Source organism: Oncorhynchus tshawytscha, linkage group LG20 (genome assembly GCF_018296145.1).
Source record: "Oncorhynchus tshawytscha isolate Ot180627B linkage group LG20, Otsh_v2.0, whole genome shotgun sequence".
Taxonomy (NCBI): domain Eukaryota; kingdom Metazoa; phylum Chordata; class Actinopteri; order Salmoniformes; family Salmonidae; genus Oncorhynchus; species Oncorhynchus tshawytscha.
Window position 1 is genome coordinate 6,949,358 of NC_056448.1, and position 22,023 is coordinate 6,971,380.

Here is a 22,023-nt window from a genome sequence, read left to right on the forward strand (position 1 = left end):
CCGGTTACACTTGGGTAAGAAAGAGATCCAAACAAAGGAGTCATGTTGAAAAAGGCTCCTCAATGACATTTTATTAAACCATGTTAGGGATGTGTATAATTCTTATTCAATCATATAAAATATTACTAAAGCAATAATAAAAAGGCGTATTTATTTACAATGTGTTGAATATCACACCAAATCATCGAACAGTCACATTTCACTGGCTGTCAACCAGACAGTGTCCACCAGACGGTCTGGCAGTTTTTCTAAGGCAGTCTTGTTCCAGTTTAGATGTTTGGGGGTTTCAGGGGCAGTTTCCAAGACAAAATGATACCAAGTAATGGACTAAAAAGGATTTTTGATTGAGATTCAATATTCAGCCATTAGTCCAGGACAAGGATTAATCTGTGTGAGAAAGCAACTCTGAGTTGAAGACAGACAGACCATAGAAAAGACAGATATATGCCTTGCTAAGAAGAGGCATAAACCTTTAACTTTTGTCAGCAGTGAGAGAGAGATTCAGGGTCACGTGGGGCCTGGGAGGACCTTTGAGGTCAGCCGAGTCTGTCCAGGAGGCCATGTTCTATCAGTTTGATGTCTTCCACGTCATCTTTGATCACACTGATCAGCTGACTCAGACCCTCCTGCTGCTGCTTCAGGTGCTGTGGAGAGGAGAACGGAGAGACACTCGGTCAGCAATACTGACCAACCACACACAAACAAAGACACTTAGAACTACTGACGGACTAACGGCAGACCACACACATCTGTAAGCAAACAGACAAAACACTTCCATAATTTGCGTTAACATATACATGCAGTATGTCTTGCCCATAAAAATAGAATTTTAACAGTCTCACCTGTCTGATCTCTCTGAGAAGGTCTCCGTCCACACTATATCGTTCCTCTGAGCGCACCGTCCCAAAGTGGTTCTGCATCCGGATCTGAGACATCAGCTCATTCAGACGGCCCTAATAGAGCAACAACCATTTTGAGTAAATTTTATAGACAAGGTCCTCAAATTACATGAGAAATACTGTACATCCAACAAGAAAAGAGCAGGGTCATCAAATCTGAATCAGTGAGAGGCGACAGGTAGTATAGCAGTTAAGAGCATTGGGCCAGTAGAAATGTCGCTGAGTTCCCGAGCAGACTAGGTGAAAAATCTGCTGATGTGCCCTTGAGCAAGGCATTTAAACCTAATTGTACCTGTAAGTCGCTTTGGATAAGAAGAACGTCTCCTAAATGACCAAAATGTAAATAGGTAGGGTGTCCAAAGTTGCAGCTAAAAGTCAGCTTTTAGCATAGTCACGTAGGGCATGGCGGAGTGCCAGCATTTGTATGGAATAACCAGATGTTGCAGTGAACTTACCTTGAACTGCGTGGGGGCATTGAGTTCACACTGGATGGTGTCCAGCTGCACTCTTAGGTGCTCTTCATCCACCTGGATGGCATAGCCACTCTTCCTCTGAATCTCCTGCTTGATCAGCACCTAAACACACACACAATCAGTTTATATACCAAGACTGCCCCTGACAAAAAAAAAAAAAGTGTTTTGCAGGTACCATTTAATTTAATGAGGCTGCCAGTTGAGGACTTGTGAGGCATCTGTTTCTCAAACTAGACACTAATGTAGTTGTCCTCCTGCTCAGTTGTGCACCGGGGCCTCCCACTCCTTTCTATTCTGGTTAGAGACAATTAGCACTATTCTGTGATTTTGAGCCTGTAATCAAACCCAAAAATGAGGATGCTCCAGATACTCAAACAGTTTGATTGCTTCTTTAATCAGGACAACAGTTTTCAGTTGTGCTAACATAATTGCAATCAGGTTTTCTAATGATCAACTAGCCTTTTAAAATTATAAACTTGGATTAGCTAACACAACGTGCCATTGGAACACAGGAGTGATGGTTGCTGATAATGGGACTCTGTACGCCTATGTACATATTCCATTTAAAAATCTGCCGTTTCCAGCTACAATTGTCATTTACAACATTAACGATGTCTTCACTGCATTTGATCAATTTGATGTTATTTTAAAAATAAATAAAAAATTTGCCTTCCAAGTGATCCCAAACTTTTGAATGGCAGTGTGCTTGTATGTGTATATATTACATACACGCACGAACGTACACACAGAGGTTTGGATATACCTACTCATTCAAGGGTTTTTCTTTAGTTTTTACTATTTTCTACATTGTACAACAATAGTGAAGACATCAAAACTAAGAAAACACATATGGAATCATGTAGGAACCAAAAAAAAGTTAAACAAATCAAATATATTTTAGATTCTTCAAAGTAGCCACCCTTTGCCTTGATGACCTCTTGGCATTCTCTCAACCAGCTTCATGGAATGCATTTCAATTAACTGGTGTGCCTTGTTAAGTCAATTTGTGTAATTTCTTTCCTTCTTAATGCAACCACTGTCAGATTTTTTAAAAACTTTACGGAAAAAGTATACCATGCAATAATCTGAGATGACGCTCAACAGAAATACGAAATTACATCATAAATATTCCCTTACCTTTGATGATCTTTCATCAGAATGCAGTGCCAGGAATCATAGTTCCGCAATAAATCGTTGTTTTGTTCGATAATGTCCATTACTAGTGTCCAATTAGCTACTTTTGCTAACACGTTTAGTTCACATGTCCAAACGTTGGCGCCAGTCCAGGCGAACTCGGACGAAAACTTTAAAAAGTTATATTCCAGGTTGAATAAACTGGTCAAATTAAGTAGAGAATCAATCTTCAGGATGTTGTTATCATATATATCTAATAATGTTCCAGCCGGAGCATTCATTTTTGTCTACAGAGTAATGGAACACATGACAATATCATGAGAAATGCGCCTGGCCAGGAACTGGCATTCTGCTAGACCACTGACTCAAATGGCTGCCATCCGGTCCCACATCACACTAGAGGCTTCATTCCACATTCTACTGACTGACATCTAGTGGAAGGCGTAGGAAGTGGGAACAGATCCATATCTTACTGGGATGTGAATAGGCGATGAGTTGAAAATCAACCAGCCCCAGAATTTCCACTTCCTGTTTGGAAGTTTGCCTGCCATATGAGCTCTGTTATACTCACAGACAGTTTTAGAAATGTCAGAGTTTTCTATCCAATAGTAATAATATGCATATACTAGCATCTGGGACAGAGTAAGAGGCAGTTCACTATAGGCACGCAATTCATCCAAAGTGAAAATGCTGCCCCCTATCCATAAAAAGTTAACCGGTCTAGGATCAGCGGAACCCCTCGCCAACAGCCAATGAAATTGCAGGGCGCCAAATACAAATCAACAGAAATCTCAAATCAAATTTCAGCATTTTAAAGATAAAATTCTTGTTAATCCAGCCACAGTGTCTGATTTCAAAAATGCTTTACAGCGAAAGCTCCACAAACGATTATTACGATTATGTTAGGTCACCACCAAACCCAGCCATTTTTCCAGCCAAAGAGAGGAGTCATAAAAAAGCACAATTAATAATACTACATGATTCCAAATGTGTTATTTCATAGTTTTGATGTCTTCACTATTATTCTACTGTGTAGAAAATAGTAAAATAAAGAAAAAACCTTGAATGAGTAGATGTGTCCAAACTTGTGACTGGTACTGTATATTACTGCTCGGCTAAAATAATCTTGGTCGACCAACAGCCTAACGACCAAACAATCAACTAACTGGGGTCAGCCCTATTATACACACATAGTAAAATAAATATTTAATCAAGATAGTTAACTTCATGATATTCTGTCGGCATTCAAAATATGTTCACACACCGCTGTACCAACTGACAACAGCCAGATGACTTGACTTAAGAATAATGTATGGCACATACCTGTAGTACTCTGTGAGAGAGATCCATCAGCTTCCTCTTGTATTGAGCGATCTTAGCCACTGTTGTTGCCTGGTTCTTCTGCAGTTCACTGATGTCATTAGAGATGATCTGGTGAAAGACCACAGGAAAAGTGTACATAACTACATAGGAGGAACCCACCTACAGCATATAAAGGAGGGTACTGAGAAGCATGTGAGGCAGTACAGGAAAGCTGTAACAAAGGCCAGCGTAACGTAGCTCCCCTCCTGGATAGGTCTTAGTAGCCAGATTCATCTATCAGAGTCTCCTTTGCACAGTCCTTCAAGAACTAAATAAGAACCAGCAACCTAAGGTTCTTTATTCATTTTATGGTACTGCAATTTCCCTATCCCTCTACACTCGTTTATAACACTTCTAGAAGCAGGCCATATACAGTGGGGCAAAAAGTATTTAGTCAGCCACCAATTGTGCAAGTTCTCCCACTTAAAAAGATGAGGCCTGTAATTTTCATCATCGGGACACTTCAACTATGACAGACAAAATGAGAAAAAAAATCCTGAAAATCACATTGTAGGATTTTTAATGAATTTATTTGCAAATTATGGTGGAAAATAAGTATTTGGTCACCTACAAACAAGCAAGATTTCTGGCTCACAGACCTGTAACTTCTTCTTTAAGAGGCTCCTCTGTCCTCCACTCGTTACCTGTATTAATGGCACCTGTTTGAACTTGTTATCTGTATAAAAGACACCTGTCCACAACCTCAAACAGTTACACTCCAAACTCCATTATGGCCAAGACCAAAGAGCTGTCAAAGGACACCAGAAACAAAATTGTAGACCTGCACCAGGCTTGGAAGACTGAATCTGCAATAGGTAAGCAGCTTGGTTTGAACAAATTAACTGTGGGAGCAATTATTAGGAAATGGAAGACATACAAGACCACTGATAATCTCCCTCGATCTGGGGCTCCACGCAAGATCTCACCCCGTGGGGTCAAAATGATCACAAGAACGGGACCCCAGAACTACACGGGGGACCAGGAATGACCTGAGAGAGCTGGGACCAAAGTAAAGAGCCTAATCAGAATGAATGGGGCCATGTACATGTCCAGGCCCGCCTGAGATTTTGATCCAGAAGATTGGAAGAATGTCCTCCCAAAATTCCATCAGCAAAGAATGCATTGAAGATGAAACTGTAAGGCATGGGGGTCTTTTTGGGGCTGTTTTTCTGCAAAGGGACCATGACAATGATCCCAAACATCAGCAAGGGCATTGCCCGGGCAGCATGACAATGATCCCAAACACACCGGGGCAACAAAGGAGTGGCTTCGTAAGAAGCATTTCAAGGTCCTGGAGTGGCCTAGCCAGTCTCCAGATTTCAACCCCATAGAAAATCTTTGGAGGGAGTTGAAAGTCTGTGTTGCCCAGCAACAGCCCCAAAACATCACTGCTCTAGAGGAGATCTGCATGGAGGAATGGGCTAAAATACCAGCAACAGTGTGTGAAAACCTTGTGAAGACTTACAGAAAACGTTTGACCTCTGTTATATACCCATTGTTGGCAATGACAAAGTATTGAGATAAACTTTTGTTATTGACCAAATACTTATTTTCCACCATAATTTGCAAATAAATTCATTAAAAATCCTACAATGTGATTTTCTGGATTTTCTTCTCCTAATTTTGTCTGTCATAGTTGAAGTGTCCCTATTTTGAAAATTACAGGCCTCTCATCTTTTTAAGTGGGAGAACTTGCACAATTGGTGGCTGACTAAATACTTTTTTACCCCACTGTATGTGTACGGGTAAGCAGCGCAATTGTAGAGGAAAGCTCACGTCTACTCTGGACTGGTGCTGTTTGGTCATCTGGTCCTGAATCTTCAGTCTGCGGAGTAGTTCTTTGAAACCAACCATGGGGACGGGGATCAACCTGTAGGATTACGAATATCATCAGTTCCATATACAATTTCAAAATGATCATCTAGCTCAGAAGAATTAATGATAACAAGCTTTTAATAACCTTGATTCACATTGAACAACTTACTTGTCCGCATCAGGGTTATCCACCTTTGCCTGTTCCCAAATGATGGGATCCACACCTGAAAACAAGCAACAAAACTCTGAGTCATATACAGGTCACATTCTTAGTGCTACATGTGGACCAAGTAGTCCATACGCTGTTGTTTCAATAAACCATTAAATGAAACCAAACTGAAATCCATGAAGCCACAGCTGTTGTACAATAGACATCTGGTTATCTAAAAGCCATGGCCTTGTTCCCATGCTCAGACGTTGCATGGCATCAACCAATGGTTGCGTGTCAGATCATCGACTGTGTCATCGGGCACCAGATTGCTATAACATGATGTGCTTAAACTGATATGGAAAATACCTATTCAGACGCTGTAAAATCTGGCATGCATCAGCAACGTCTGAGCCGGGGAATGGGACCATGCTCTCAACATAATGACTCAGTTAACTTAGTTGTGATGGAGGTGAGAGAAGAGCGAGTATGTGGAAGACACACAACCAAATTTACCTGCTGGTGCATTCGCCAGCAGCTGTTTGAGCTGTGCTGGTGAGAGCTCAGTGCGTGTAACAGACATGAAAACTGCTAGCTGTGTGAGCTGGGCCTTGGTGTTAGCCTGCTCTACATAGCTGTACAGTGTTGTAGCTGGGATCCTCTTAGATGTGCCGTTAGGAGAACGCTCCACCACATAGATCACCACCTCCGTCCTAGAAAGAGATAGACAGGCATTCAGTGTTACACGGTCCACTTAGAGGGCTTCTAAATGTTCACTAATTTGAAAAACAAGAAAATGGCAGCCCTGCCACTTGGTTTGCTATCAAAGTGAGTATTTGGGCTGGAGAAATGTAATCTCTGTTAATAGGCTCATAGATTGAACAATGGATGCAGGGACTGACAGATCATGAGGTCAATGTGATAAACTTAGCGATACTACATACAGTATATTCTCTGTGTACCCATAGACTGTATCTGGTAGTGTCTACTACTACTCACTGGTCATCAGGCAGGGCTTTGACTCCCTCTACGTTGACGGTGAGAGTCTGGTTCCCTCCCAGCACCTTGTGTAGAGACTCAACCAGCTGCTGCTGTTGGCTACGAACATCAGCCTCCTTCTTATTGAAGGCCAGGACAACCAGACCATCCTCATCCTTACTGCCTGGGATACAGCTGTAGCCCACCGCCTTGCAGACACAAACAGATATGATAAACTTGCAGTTTGTGTCCTTTGTATTCTCTAGATAGAACTTTGGTGGTCTCTCTTATGCCGACATATTTGTGACAGTTAATTGAACTCCAAAGCACTGGTCTACACCACTGCAGTTACCTGAAGACGGTAAAAGAATAGTACAACAAACCTCGTCAACATGTGAAAACAAGTTTAAGATTAAAACAGCAATTTGCTTTATTAAAATAACAAAACACTTACAATGTCAAAATATGCTGATACGAGGCATTACCTTGAACCTGCAGAAAGGGTTCTCCTGTGTGAAGTCTACAGGGGGGAGTTGGTTGTTGAAATAGCCCTTGCCTGTTCCCCAGAAGGCCTGGAGCTGATTCCACTTGGCCAAGATGGCATCTCTCTCGTCCCCAAGCAGGGTGGGGGCAGACAGGGCGTTAGCTGTGTGGACGAGCTGATTAGACTGGGCCGGGGCCTGGGCCTGCTGCCCAAAAAAGCTTCCTATATAGCGCAACACAAAAGAAAACTTAGCTATCCTAGCAAAACATTACTTGTTTGGTTTGCATACACCGGGGGTCAATCGCAATAGTCTATCCTTAATTCCTCCTTGCGTTCTCTCCTCGTCTCCGTCTCAAATCTTTGGATCTTCTGTTCCCTCTAAGGTTAAGGAAGCGAGGAGAGGACCCTAGGAATTGAGGAAGGACTTTGAGATTCACCCCTGCTCTTAGCCAGAGGAACACTTACCTTGCTGTTGCTGCTGTGGCTGGATATTGAAGCCACCAAATCCACCTCCTAGAGTTGTCCCCAGACTTGTTCCAAACCCAGCTGCAGCAGTAGTGCCAGTGCCCAGCCCAGAGGAGAACCCAAATCCCTTATTCTGTGTATTACCAAACAGTCCTCCTGGAAGGATAAATAATTATATCAATAAAACCATTAAATGGAAAATATAAGGATTTGTTGAGCATTTTGGCTTAGAATCTTAGGTTTGGGTTATAGTGTGTTGGTAATCTGAGAATGGAATGCTAGTATCGGGAGAGGCTATGGCAAGGAGATAACATGTTATGGTAGAGTGCACCATCTAGTAGTTGCCATGCAGAATAGCAGGAGCAAGCAGAGTAGGACAAGGCCGTTCCAGCCCTGGCTCTCTCCGTCTGTACCCAGCCCTGCCCCAGCGAGTTCCACAGTCCTGACCTGTTGTGCTTGCAGGAGCGGCAAAGCTGAAAGTTGACCCAGGCGCAGCAGCGGATGTAGTGGTTGTCCCAAAACCCCCAAAAGCACCTGAGCAAGACAAACCAGACCGTCAGAGAGAAGTAAGAGAGCATGGATGAATGGATGGATAATGGAAATAAAGATGAGGGAGGGCGTAGAGATTAGGGTTGCAAAGGGTCGAGAACTTTCCAGAAATGTTCATGGGAAGTTAAGCCCAGTAATGTTGCTTAAATTCATTTTTAAAAAGTTAGCTTATAACAGTGAACCTTTTTTGTGGAATACACACAAGGCAATTCTAGGTCTTGTGGCATATTTTGGTTAAACTATCCCCAATTCAATGGAATTGCAACCCTCTGCATGCACAGTGCGTTCTTCCATCACATGATGCTGATTCTCAAGATCTTGCACACTAAGGATATGCTATTGAGCCAACACTAATACACTGTCTGAGCCAAGGACAACATACTTTCTGGTAAGTTTTAATTACAATACTGGGTGGGGTGAATATATTCTATATGGCATACATTCTTTTTTGTTAACTAGTTAATAGTAACCTACAACAATGTGTGTTTAAATCATTTCTAACTTGTTAACAATTTCTACTAGTTAGTTTTCGCTACCATGTGGGTTTTGGCTTGCTTGAGCCTGCTAACTGAGGAGTGTTAATTCACCTGTTTCCATACATGTTACATTTTAAAACATTTATCTTACAAAGGAGTTGTTTAATCTAACCACTTAACTATTTATATGTACATGGTGTGTGTGTGATTTATATATATTATTTTTTAAATCTAATCTTGACAGGAAAATGCCACGGGCACTATCTGATGTGTGGAGATATTTCACTGCAACTAATGTAGAAGGAAAAGCTGTGTACAGCAGATGAGCTGAAGGCAGTCATCAATGACCTTGAACCCCAGAAGGTATTTGCACTGGTGACAGACAATGCTGCGAAAATGACGGCTGCTTGGTCTAATGACATCATGGCACTAAAAAACAATGGATCAACTCTACAAGAGAGCCAAAGAAATGGTTAGGTATGTGAAGGATCATCAAGTTATAGCAGCAATCTACCTCACCAAGCAAAGTGAGAAGAAGAAGAGCACCACATTCAAGCTGCCCAGCAACACCCGTGGGGGTGGTGTTGTCATCATGTTTGACAGTCTCCTGGAGGGGAAGGTGTCTCCAAGAAATGGCCATATATCAGTCTGCCGATATGGACAGCACGGATCCTCCTAGATTATGTGTTTTGGGAGAGAGTGGTAAGTGGCCTGAAACTCCTGAAACCGATAGCAGTAGCCATTGCACGGATTGAGGGAGACAATGCCATCCTGTCTGATGTTCAGACTCTGCTTGCAGATATAAGAGAAGAAATCCGTACCGCCCTGCCCACTTCACTGCTGCTCCAAGCAGAGGAAACTGCCATTTTTAAATACACTGCTTAAAAAAATAAAGGAAACACTTAAACAACACAATATAACTCCAAGTCAATCACACTTCTGTGAAATCAAACTGTCCACTTAGGAAGCAATACTGATTGACAATACATTTCACATGCTGTTGTGCAAATGGAATAGACAACAGGTGGAAATTATAGGCAATTAGCAAGACACCCCCAATAAAGGAGTGGTTCTTCAGGTGGGGACCACAGACCGCTTCTCAGTTCCTATGCTTCCTGGCTGATGTTTTGGTCACTTTTGAATGCTGGCTGGCGGTGCTTTCACTCGTGGTAGCATGAGACAGAGTCTACAACCCACACAGGTGGCTCAGGTAGTGCAGCTCATCCAGGATGGCACATCAATGCGAGCTGTGGCAAGAAGGTTTGCTGTGTCTGTCAGCGTAGGGTCCAGAGCATGGAGGAGCTACCAGGAAACAGGCCAGTACATCAGGAGTGGTGGAGGAGGCCGTAGGAGGGCAACAACCCAGCAGCAGGACCGCTACCTCCGCCTTTGTGCAAGGAGCAGCACTGCCAGAGCCCTGCAAAATAACCTCCAGCAGGCCACAAATGTGCATGTGTCTGCTCAAACGGTCAGAAACAGACTCCATGAGGGTGGTATGAGGGCCCGACGTCCACAGGTGGGGGTTGTGCTTACAGCCCAACACCGTGCAGGACGTTTGGCATTTGCCAGAGAACACCAAGATTGGCAAATTTGCCACTAGTGTCCTGTGCTCTTCACAGATGAAAGCAGGTTCACACTGAGCACATGTGACAGAGTCTGAAGACACCATGAAGAACGTTCTGCTGCCTGCAACATCCTCCAGTATGACCGGTTTGGCGGTGGGTCAGTCATGGTGTGGGGTGGCATTTGTTTGGGGGGCCGCACAGCCCTCCGTGTGAGACCATATGCTGGTGCGGTTGGCCCTGGGTTCCTCCTAATGCAAGACAATGCTAGACCTCATGTGGCTGGAGTGTGTGAGGAGTTCCTGCAAGAGGAAGGCATTGATGCTATGGACTGGCCCGCCTGTTCCCCAAACCTGAATCCAATTGAGCACATCTGGGACATCATGTCTCGCTCCATCCACCAAAGCCACGTTGCACCACACACTGTCCAGGAGTTGGCGGATGCTTTAGTCCAGGTCTGGGAGGAGATCCCTCAGGAGACCATCCGCCACCTCATCAGAAGCATGCCCAGGCGTTGTAGGGAGGTCATACAGGCACGTGGAGGCCACACACACTACTGAGCCTCATTTTGACTTGTTTTAAGGATAATTTGTGTGATTTTGTTGTCAGCACATTCAACTATGTAAAGAAAAAAGTATTTCATAAGAATATTTAATTCATTCAGATCTAGGATGTGTTATTTTAGTGTTCCCTTTATTTTTTTGAGCAGTGTACATCAAAAACTGAAGACTTCTGCCTGAAGCCCATACATGCCGCAGCATACATGTTGGACCTCAAATATGCTGGCAAGAGCATACTGTCTGGCGCAGAGATCAACAAGGCCTATGGTGTCATCACTATCTTGTCTCACCAACATGGCCTGGATGAGGGCAAGGTTCTTGGCAGTCTGGCGAAGTACACATCCAAGCAAGGGCTTTGGGATGGAGACATAATACGGCAGTTGTGCCAACATATCACATCAGCCACCTGATGAAAGGGACTTTGTGGATCTGAGGCTCCTTCCCCTGTTGCATCCATCATCCTCCAAATCCTACCAACATCAGCCGCTTCAGAGCGCAACTGGTCCTTGTTTGGGAACACACACACACCAAAGCACGCAACAGACTGACCAATACAATGGTTGAAAAATTGGTAGCAAATTCTGAGGCTTTTTGAGCTTGACAATGAGCCATCCCCAACAAGGTTGGAAAGTGACAGTGAAGATGAGGCCTCAGAATCTGATGTTCAAGAGGTGGACATTGAGGAGGTCCAGGGAGAAGACATGGAAGCCTGAGAGGAAGACAACCAAAGCTTTAGTTTCTAGACTATCATCGTACAGATATGTTGAAAACGTTTTTGGGAGATGCGATGGATCATTGGGGATCATTCAAAATTCCCTTTTGTTGTTCAGTGAAATCGTCCCATGTTTAGAGTCAACTCATTTAATTAAAGTTCAATTCGTAACTAAATTGTTTTTTATGTCTATTGGAAGGATTTAATCATTTGCAATTATGTCTACTTATGATAAGGTAAAAGGTTTATATGATATGGTAAATATATCCAATGCAAAAAACATCTACATTTAAATGGTATTAATATTATTTTGAATATATTCCCGTTAATTCCCATATATCCCACGGAAAGTTTCCACCTCTAAATATTCCCCAAAATGTGCAACCCTAGAAGAGATCAATTGATTTCTCCAAGGGAGGGGGTCCCTAATGCTTTTTTAGAGTGGAGAGGATAAATACTCTTGAGAAATAACACAGAACATGTCATGTGCCTGCCAGGCAAACAGTGGCCTAACAGATTCAGGAAAATGCGATAAGAAACACATAACATATTCCATAAAAATAATCTAGCACAGCCTTTCCCAACTCCGTAATCAGAGCCCACCAGTTTGACACAGGGACTGTGCTGACAAAGGCTGTTGTAGCAGATAGCGGATGTATCCAAAACAGGCAACATGCAAAACATCATTAGATGAGCATTTAACATATGCATAGGGTGAGATGGAGATATACAAAAACACCACACCAAAATAATACACAGTCGTGTAGGGAGAAATGGAGAGGACAAATGTGTGCTGTAGACATACTAGACGGATTGACTGATTAATATTTTTGTTTTAAAGGCATCTACCTGCGCTAGCCAGGCTATTACCAAAATTGAACACAGTGGCTGCTGTGGTAGCTGCACCAAAGCCCCCAACATTAAAGCTGATTGCAGCCGCGTTGGGAGCTGCTGCATTTAATCCAAACCCCCCAGAATTAAACCCACCAGACGTGGTGCTCCCGGCTCCTAGCCCCCCAAATCCTGTAGCCAGCAGGCAGGCAAGGCAGGCAGCGAGAGAGAGAGAGAGAAAGGGGTGCAGAGGATGGTTAGTGTAGAGAAGAGCACCGCAACAGTCCCACACTGGGAAAGCTTCAAACACATTGAATGTACAAGAGTACGCCCGGTAGCGTCATAACAGATGAGCCCCAACAGTGATGTTTTCAGTTGGAATTACTAAGCAGAGGAGATGCAACTGAAACTAATTAACAGCCACAACCCTCAACTCCCTGCTCTGTTAGTCAGTCAGTTAATGAATAAGATACTAGTATTATGCTGAATACACGGGTGTAGTTGGATGGTTATTTAGTAGTAACCACATTTCACACTTGTGGTAAGCTGGTAGCCTGGGTGCCATTCTGTTTCTACTCTCTTGCCAACTCGGAAATCCCAGACCTAGGGCAGAAATAGCACTAGGTCTGGGAAACATGACGGATTCTCTTTGCAACTACGAAAAAGAAAAGATCCTGGGGAGTTTTCTTCAAACAGACAACTCTCCCAACAAAACACGAGTTTGGGTAGGCAAGGCTTAAAATGTAGGCAGGAATTGTGCTCATGAAAAACTTACCATAGGCAGACATGCCAGAACGTCGCGATTCTATACCTAAGTTCACAGGCAAAACCTTTGCAGTGGTTTCAGTGCAGGTAGTTGATGCAAACTAGTAAAAAAAACACTCATTTAAAATAACCTCTATGATACTATTGTGTGTCCAGGAGACATTTATGCTAGGGCAACAAGCAGATAAAGCAGTTATGAAAGCAGAACTCTGGCCTTTCCTCTATTCCAAACTGACTTTGTATATGTTTTTTTTAACCTTTATTTAACCAGGCAAGTCAGTTAAGAACAAATTCTTATTTTCAATGACAGCCTAGGAACAGTGGGTTAACTGCCTGTTCAGGGGCAGAACGACACCTTGTACCTTGTCAGCTCGGGGGTTTGAACTTGCAACCTTCCGGTTACTAGTCCAACGCCCTAACCACTAGGCTACCCTGCCGCTCTACATGTACAGACAAGTTAAGCTGGAAGGAAACTAGTCTGTCTAAAAAGACTAAACTCTTTCTGTCATTGTCATGCAAAACATCATCATGCTGTTTGGTTTGCCAATGAAGTAAGCAAGAGAACAAACAGATCTGGTACAGGGCTAGCTAATTGGCTGGTTAGTTAGTCAAGTTGGCGTGACTGTCAAACACTGATGTAGTGGACAGTCCCAGTCTTACCTGTGGTGGTGGTGCCAAAGCCGCCGAAGCCAGCAGGGGCCGCAGCAGTGGTGGTGGTCCCGAAACCAGGGGCTGCAAGACCTGCTATAGCCAAGAAGAAAATTATTTAAGTCTTTACAATGGGGAAGAACAACAAACTCTTCAGGGAGAGGAGAGAAAGAGCATTTTAAAATTCCCCTTCACCTCCATGAATCAGTGATAGTCTGTGGGGCCAGGGGCATTGCAATGTACTGACTGCTGCTGAGTCTGAATATTTCAGTCATCCTTTGCTTTGCCAGAATTCTGTTCCCTTTCACCACCCATGTATTCACAGAGCCCCAATCAAAGATGCAAGACAGTCCCCAGGGACTATACAGTGGTATTAGAATACTGCCAGTGAACCTTGTCTCATCATTCTTGCCACCGAGACGAGAGAAATTATTTCTCATTCTCTACCACATTTCTCAAGGTCCTGTTCATGTTTAATCATCAAGTCTTTTGTGGGGTGCTGGCAGAGTGATCTTCTTTATTTGCAATCATAAAGGTCTTTAATAGCTAGACTACAAAAAGTAGATCTTTGTTGGATAAAGCAACCTCATTTATTCAGCATAGGAAATTGCAGCATAAGAATGCTATTGCGCCTACAGACTGTGCTGAACTTGGTTGAGCTACTGTTTACTCAGACTGGGATTATTTGAGAAACCTCTACACCAGTCTACATTCTCAAACAAGCAGCCTAGCTAGTTAGCAGATTACTCTTATTCTTCTGAGTGATGAGAATGCATTTTGGGGAATGGGGAAGCTGCTGTGCCTTGAAAATGAATAGAGATATTTACTACCAAATCCCGATGAGGCACTTGTGGTGGTCATGGCAAAGCCAAAAGCTGAGGGTGCTGTTGTTTTGGCAGCAAATGAACCAAATTAAAATCCATTAGTGTCTTGACCAACAACAAAATATGTAGTCAGACAGTGGAATGTTATGAGGATGGATGAAGTGGATAAAGTTGATGCCGCAATGGGCAACTGCATCCCTGAGTTAAAAGACAACCTGCAGGACAGGCTGCTACATTTCAGAATGTCGCATTTTGATACAGAGGGTCACAATACAGAAAGAGAAACACAACACTGCTTTGAGAATCACTCCTATCAATAATCACATTGAAATCAATTGCGCGAGAGGGGGGATATGAGGTTGCAAGTCCTGTGAAAACAAACAGCTCAAAAACCACATGGAATCTGGCAATAATGTGTACATCACTGGTTAAAAGACAATTTGTAGAAGGCAGATCAAATTTTTTTGAAGTGGGTTTATCACTTCCATTGAGATCACCCTGAAATCAATAGAACAGGGGGGAAAGGTTTGGGGTGTAACACTGTTTAAAATTAACACTATTCAAAGGCGCCACAGAAACTTGGAAAAACGTATACATGGTTGGTTCAGATGAGAATTTGTTGAAAGCATCCATCTAATAGTTTGGCATGGCGGGTGTTGATTTCGGGAGGCTTCCATCACAGTAATGGAAACATAAATAAGTTCTGTTAGTTAACTAATGAATCACGACCCGCCATAGGATATCAACAGTGACCACGGTTGGCTGCTATTTAAGTGTTATGTTGGTTGACTTTCAAATCCGTGTATTGGTGTGGCCAGCGACTTCTGTAGAGACTGCCCAAATGTACCTAGCTTTGTACCGCAACTAGCCATTTAAATTATCATTTATATTAAATTTGCCAGCTTTCATAGAATCGGCATATATTAATAATAATATATTTAATATAAGTAGACATGCACTCAATTGACTGTAGCGCATATAAAGCACCCACAAGCTACCGGTGGCTGAAAACACAATCATCGCGGGATAAACGAGCGACGAATTTCCCGACCAAGGGTGGTCCAGATAACCTCTCCCGGGTAGGGGGCAGTATTTTCACCTCCGGATGAAAAGCCTGCCCAAAGTAAACTGCCTGTTACTCTGGCCCAGAAGCTAGGATATGCATATAATTGGTGGAATAGAAAACACTCTAAAGTTTCAAAAACTGTTAAAATAATGTCTATGAGTATAACAGAACTGATATGGCAGGCGAAACCCTGAGGACAAACCATCCAGGGGAAAAAAAGATGTCATAGGATTTTCCAATTGTTTTCTATGGGATACCCTTATTATTAGGAACCTGGTTGCAGTTCCTATGGCTTCCACTAGATGTCAACAGTCGTTAGAAATTGCTCTATGTTTTTCTTTTGAGAAATGAAGTAGTGCTATTCATTATAAGTGTCACTCCAGGTGGACTCCACTGTTTTGGTGCGCATGAACTGGAGCTTGCTCCATGTTGTTTTTATCTGGTATTTTATCCAGTATTATTCCGTCTTAAATTTTAGCGATTATTTAGATTTTAGGTTACCTGAGGTTGGATTAGGAATGTTGTTTGAAATGTTTGAACCAAGTCTACAGGTAACATTTTTGGGACATAAAAAAGGACGTTATCGAACAAAAGGACCATTGGTGATGTTTCTGGGACAGGTAAGGCATTAATTATATCACTATTTCTGACTTTTGTGGCACACCTGCCTGATTGAAATATGATTTCCATGTGTTCGTATGCAGGGCGCTGTCCTCAGATAATCGCATGGTTTACTTTCGTCGTAAAGCCTTTTTGAAATCTGACACAGCGACTGGATTAACAAGAAGTTACACTTTATTTCTATGTATAACATATATTTTCAAGAATGTTAAATATTTGAATTTGGTATTTGAATTTGCCCATAAGAAGTTTTAAAAAATCATGCCTTCCTCCCTGCAAGTGTATACTCGTCAGACGTCATCAGAAGTGTCAACTTAATTTGAGGGCTGAGTGGGTAGGGTGTATTTTAACTTCTTGGATATAGGGGGCGCTCTTTTAATTTATGGATAAAAAAACGTGCCCGTTTTAAGCGCAATATTTTGTCACGAAAAGATGCTCGACTATGCATATAATTGACAGCTTTGGAAAGAAAACACTGACGTTTCCAAAACTGCAAAGATATTATCTGTGAGCGCCACAGAACTCATGCTACAGGCGAAACCAAGATGAAACTTCAAACAGGAAATGAGCAGAATTTTTGAGGCTGTTTTCCATTGTCTCCTTATATGGCTGTGAATGTGCCATGAACGAGCCTACACTTTCTGCCGTTTCCCCAAGGTGTCTGCAGCATTGTGACGTATTTGTAGGCATATCATTGGAAGATTGGCCATAAGAGACTACATTTACCAGGGGTCCGCCCGGTGTCCTTTGTCTAAATTGGTGCGTAATCTCCAAGCTGCACGCATTGATCCATGTGATTGAGGGGAGAGAGGAGACTTCCACGAACGATATATCATCGAAGAGATATGTGAAAAAATACCTTGAGGATTGATTCTAAACAACGTTTGCCATGTTTCAGTCGATATTATGGAGTTAATTTGGAAAAAAGTTCCGCGTTTTGATGACTGAATTTTTGGGGTTTTTTGGTAGCCAAACGTGATGTACAAAACGGAGCGATTTCTCCTACACAAAGAATCTTTTTGGACAACTGAACATTTGCTATCTAACTGAGAGTCTCCTCATTGAAAACATCCGAAGTTCTTCAAAGGTAAATGATTTTATTTGAATGCTTTTCTTGTTTTTGTGAAAATGTTGCCTGCTCAATGCTAACGCTAAATTAGCTATCAATACTGTTACACAAATGCTTGTTTTGCTATGGTTGAAAAGCACATTTTGAAAATCTGAGATGACAGTGTTGTTAACAAAAGGCTGAGCTAGCGTATTTATTTCATTTCATTTGCGATTTTCATGAATAGTTAACGTTGTGTTATGCTAATGAGCTGCGGGGCTAATTACACTCCTGGATACAGGTTTTTTTCGTAGCTAAACGTGATGAACAAAACGGAGCGATTTGTCTTAAACAAATAATCTTTTTGGAAAAACTGAACATTTGCTATCTATCTGAGAGTCTCCTCATTGAAAACATCTGAAGTTCTTCAAAGAACTTTTCTTGTTTTTGTGAAAATGTTGCATGCTGAATGCTACGCTAGCTATCAATAATCTTACACAAATGCTTGTTTTGCTATGGTTGAAAAGCATATTTTGAAAATCTGAGATGAGTGTTGTTAACAAAAGGCTAAGCTTGAGAGCTATACGGGTGATTTAACAAGCGCATTAACGAAAAAAGCACTGTCGTTGCACCAATGTGTACCTAACCATAAACATCAATGCCTTTCTTAAAATCAATACACAAGTATATATTTTTAAACCTGCATATTTAGTTAATATTGCCTGCTAACATGACTTTCTTTTAACTAGGGAAATTGTGTCACTTCTCCTGCGTTCTGTGCAACAGAGTCAGGCTATATGCAGCAGTTTGGGCCGCCTGGCTCGTTGCGAACTGTGTGAAGACCATTTCTTCCTAACAAAGACAGCCAACTTCGCCAAACGGGATGATTTAACAAAAGCACATTTGCGAAAAAAAGCACAATCGTTGCACGAATGTACCTAACCATAAACATCAATGCCTTTCTTAAAATCAATAGACAGAAGTATATTTTTTAAAACATGCATATTTAGTTAAAAAATTAATGTTAGCAGGCAATATTAAACTAGGGATATTGTGTCACTTCTCTTGCGTTCATTGCACGCAGAGTCAGGGTATATGCAACAGTTTGGGCCGCCTGGCTCGTTGCGAACTAATTTGCCAGAATTATGACATAACATTGAAGGTTGTGCAATGTAACAGCAATATTTAGACTTATGGATGCCACCTGTTAGATAAAGTACAGAACGGTTCTGTATTTCACTGAAAGAATAAACATTTTGTTTTCGAAACGATAGTTTCCAGATTTGGCCATATTAATGACCTAAGGCTCGTATTTCTGTGTGTTATTATATTATAATTAAGTATGATTTGATAGAGCAATCTGACTGAGCGGTGGTAGGCAGCAGCAGGCTCATAGGCATTCATTCAAACAGCACTTGACTGCGTTTGCGAGCAGCTCTTCGCAATGCTTCAAGCATTGCGCTGTTTATGACTTCAATCCTATCAATTCCCGAGATTAGGCTGGCAATACTAAAGAACCTATTAGAACATCCAATAGTCAAAGGTATATGAAATGCAAATGGTATAGAGAGAAATAGTCCTATAATAACTACAACCTAAAACTTCTTACCTGGGAACATTGAAGACTCATGTTAAAAGGAACCACCAGCTTTCATATGTTCTGAGCAAGGAACTTGGCATTTGTTTGGCACATTGGTTTCTTCTCCAATACTTTGTTTTTGCATTATTTAAACCAAATTGAAACTGTTTCATTATTTATTTGAGATTAAATTGATTTTATTAATGTATTATATTAATTTAAAATAAGTGTTCATTGTTCATTCAGTTTTGTTGTAATTGTCATTAGTACAACTATATATATATATAAAAATCACCCGATTTATCACTATCGGCTTTTTTTGGTCCTCCAATAATCTGTATCGGCAACTAGCCATCTAACATTAAAAGTCAGTCAAAATGTTAATTTAAATGGTCATTTAAATGGCTAGTTGGGAGACTAATATAAATTATCCGTGCCATTTGAAAAAATCCTGCAAAATTAGTACAAAACCAAAGATATTGATGCATAAAATGTAACTGATCTTGTGTCATTGTGTTGACTATACACTTTTAAACTAACATCACCAATCTGAGGGAAACCTTATGTGTAATTCCCGCCAATGTGATGTAGTCAAAACGTCAATTTGTGTAATGTAGGAACACAATCATAACATCATGGAAAGAAGTACATGGTAAAATAATAATTGAATATCCTAATTTAGGATAATAGTAAATGAAGCAAACGCAGATGTTATCACATTGCTATATTATTCTCTCGTTTAACCAGTTAGACAGATAAAAAAAAAAGTGTCCTAAACACAATTTAACCAGGCGATCTAAACTAGAGTGTCTATGCGGAAGGATGAATATTTGACGTCCTTACACTTGCTCGTCCGTAACATAAGGGATTCAACAGAATGTTGCTGACGACTATGTAGCTAGTGTAGTTAGTTAGCTTCGCTAGTTAACTATATTAGAAAGCTTACAACTGGCAGTTTAAATAGCAAGCTGACTTAAATCGATGATTCTCCATTTATGTGAGAATAGTTAATACAAACTGACTAGCTAGCTAGTGTATGAACATTCTAGTACGCTAGCTAGCTACTTCGTTAGCTAACCTTAACTGGCTTGACCTGCAGTCAAGGCCGCATGTCTTGATTTTGTGGTTTCGTTAGCTGTGGCGTACGTAAATGAAATCATAGCCATCCGTTCATCACAATCTCTGCTGTTGATAGTAATGTAAAGTGCTTTCTCATAAATTCGACATCAATAGATGGAAATATCTCCTTACTTGCAGGGTTGGTGGCAGCGCCGCCAAAGTTGAACGCCATGATTACTCCTGTTCACAGCAAATTGGGTCCGTGCAGGAAGTGTCGTTGGATTGTATAGTTCCGCGAAATAAATTCTTCTTCTTCTTTGATGAGGTTTAATGGTGGTTGGCATCCAATAAATGTTGCATTAAAGCCACCTACTAGACTGGAGTATAACTGCTTTATAACTTTGCTTGAATTTTTAAAAACAAATAAACAAATACCCTACTATCTAACACTACACTCACAAAAAACAGCATACTCCAATGTTTAAATATATTTAGTCCTACTTCAGGCCAACAGCCTGAAAGGATGGGACACCACCACTTAACACACCCTGTAACTCTTCTGACGTTCAGTCTCGCACACCCAAATACCTCTCTGCATCTGCCACCGCAACCTCAATTTTCTGCGACTTACATTCCATCCCTGCAGTACAGTTCATAACCATTGCTATAAATGCTAACTGAAACATATATCACTTGTTGGTTTATCCCTCTGTATTGGTACAGATCTACTCACACCACTCCTCTCAGGATCCTTGACCCTTCTTCCCCTACTTTCTTCACTGCCTCAGCATATGACAACCTCTGCACTACTATAACCCTGGAAACCTCAACCTGCCTCTCTTGCATGGGACATTTCTGATCCCCAGCCCCATGGGCACCCTACATACAGTATACCACTACTTTCCCCAATGCTACACATTATTTTGTCTCATGCCCTTCTGCACACATCTCACACCTAGTAACCTCCCTCCTACACACTGCTGCCACATGCCCATAAGCTTGACACCTGTAAAAATGTAATATATTCGGCACAAAAGCTTGTGCAGAATAACTTATAGATCCTGACATCACATTGTCGGGCAAAGCCTCAACATCGAAACTCAAAAGAACAGACAAAAACTTTTGCTTCACCACTCACACCACCCTGTCTGCATCGCAGTATACTACGAGTATCACAAACACCAGGAATCTTCCCCTTCAGTTGGTCAGCTTTCACATTTACCACTACCCCAGTAATCACTCCTTTGAATTTATTTTATTTTGGGTAACAGACATATACAACAAAATATACAATGTGGACCCAAAGGATATCACTTAAAAGTATTCATTAAAATGCTTGTTTCCAAAGTGGTTCTCAATGGTAAAAATTGTGCCCTTTTCTTGAGAGCAAAACAATTCACATCTCTTGCCCTCATTCGTTTAACGCGGAGCGCCGACTCTCTCTAACCAGCAGAAACAATTATCACAAGACCACTTCTGGTTACTCTCACCGATTCCACAGCACCCAACTCTGTTTTCACTCACCCTGAAGCCACAAATGGATCAGCCAAAAGGCAACTGTCCACTTTTTCCAAAAACTAAACTCCTACTGTCACAGACTCATCTTTAACCTAACCCTCGGTGCACTTCTGACAGACATTTTGTTCTTGCCTTCTCAAGGGACGCTATTTAACCGGCTGTCACAATCTCCCCCGCAAATTAAATGTTCAGTTGATATAGTTCTAACATATAAGTTGAAATAGTGATTTTATTATAAAAACTCTTTTTTTCAGACAGCAATTCAATGCTCTAGTTTCTACTGTATATTTGAAATTGAGCGTCTAGTTTACATCATCATAAAACATAGGCTACAGGATGTCTTGGTCAATTGAAAAGCCACATCATCTACACCTCACCTGGGGTGTATTCATTAGTTGTCATGTCTAGAAGGGATACAGCTTTTGTTTTGCATTTTAAATAACCCTA

General features: G+C 41.5%; 1 protein-coding gene across 7 annotated transcripts; it reads right to left on the reverse strand.

Moving 5' to 3' along the window:
• Positions 1–40: 40 nt before the first annotated feature.
• On the reverse strand, positions 41–20,365 carry nup54 (nucleoporin 54). Of its 7 annotated transcripts, none has more exons than XM_024381035.2 (14): positions 20,251–20,365; positions 13,874–13,957; positions 12,605–12,640; positions 8,206–8,292; positions 7,759–7,914; positions 7,295–7,455; positions 6,831–7,018; positions 6,348–6,544; positions 5,853–5,907; positions 5,645–5,738; positions 3,830–3,937; positions 1,355–1,474; positions 843–953; positions 41–644 (listed from the first exon to the last, which is right to left on the reverse strand). In XM_024381035.2, exons 1-14 carry the CDS (start codon positions 20,288–20,290, stop codon positions 537–539), a joined length of 1,545 nt encoding a protein of 514 aa, XP_024236803.1. In that variant the 5' UTR covers positions 20,291–20,365; the 3' UTR covers positions 41–536. The 7 variants fall into 7 exon arrangements, with proteins under 7 accessions (XP_024236803.1, XP_024236800.1, XP_024236801.1 ...); XM_024381032.2 differs by having other exon boundaries at positions 7,295–7,515; XM_024381033.2 differs by having other exon boundaries at positions 7,295–7,515; positions 13,874–13,954; positions 20,251–20,342.
• Between the last annotated feature and the right edge of the window lie 1,658 nt (positions 20,366–22,023).

Bases quoted from the DNA above. Each gene is read 5' to 3' on its own strand.
- nup54 (XM_024381032.2), bottom strand. From the start codon at position 20,290: ATGGCGTTCAACTTTGGCGGCGCTGCCACCAACCCTGCAA. The intron at 954-1,354 runs GTAAGTTCACTG...TTGCTCTATTAG, and splicing joins ATGCCCCCACGCAGTTCAAG to GGCCGTCTGAATGAGCTGAT. The intron at 645-842 runs GTGAGACTGTTA...TCCTCTCCACAG, and splicing joins TTCTCAGAGAGATCAGACAG to CACCTGAAGCAGCAGCAGGA.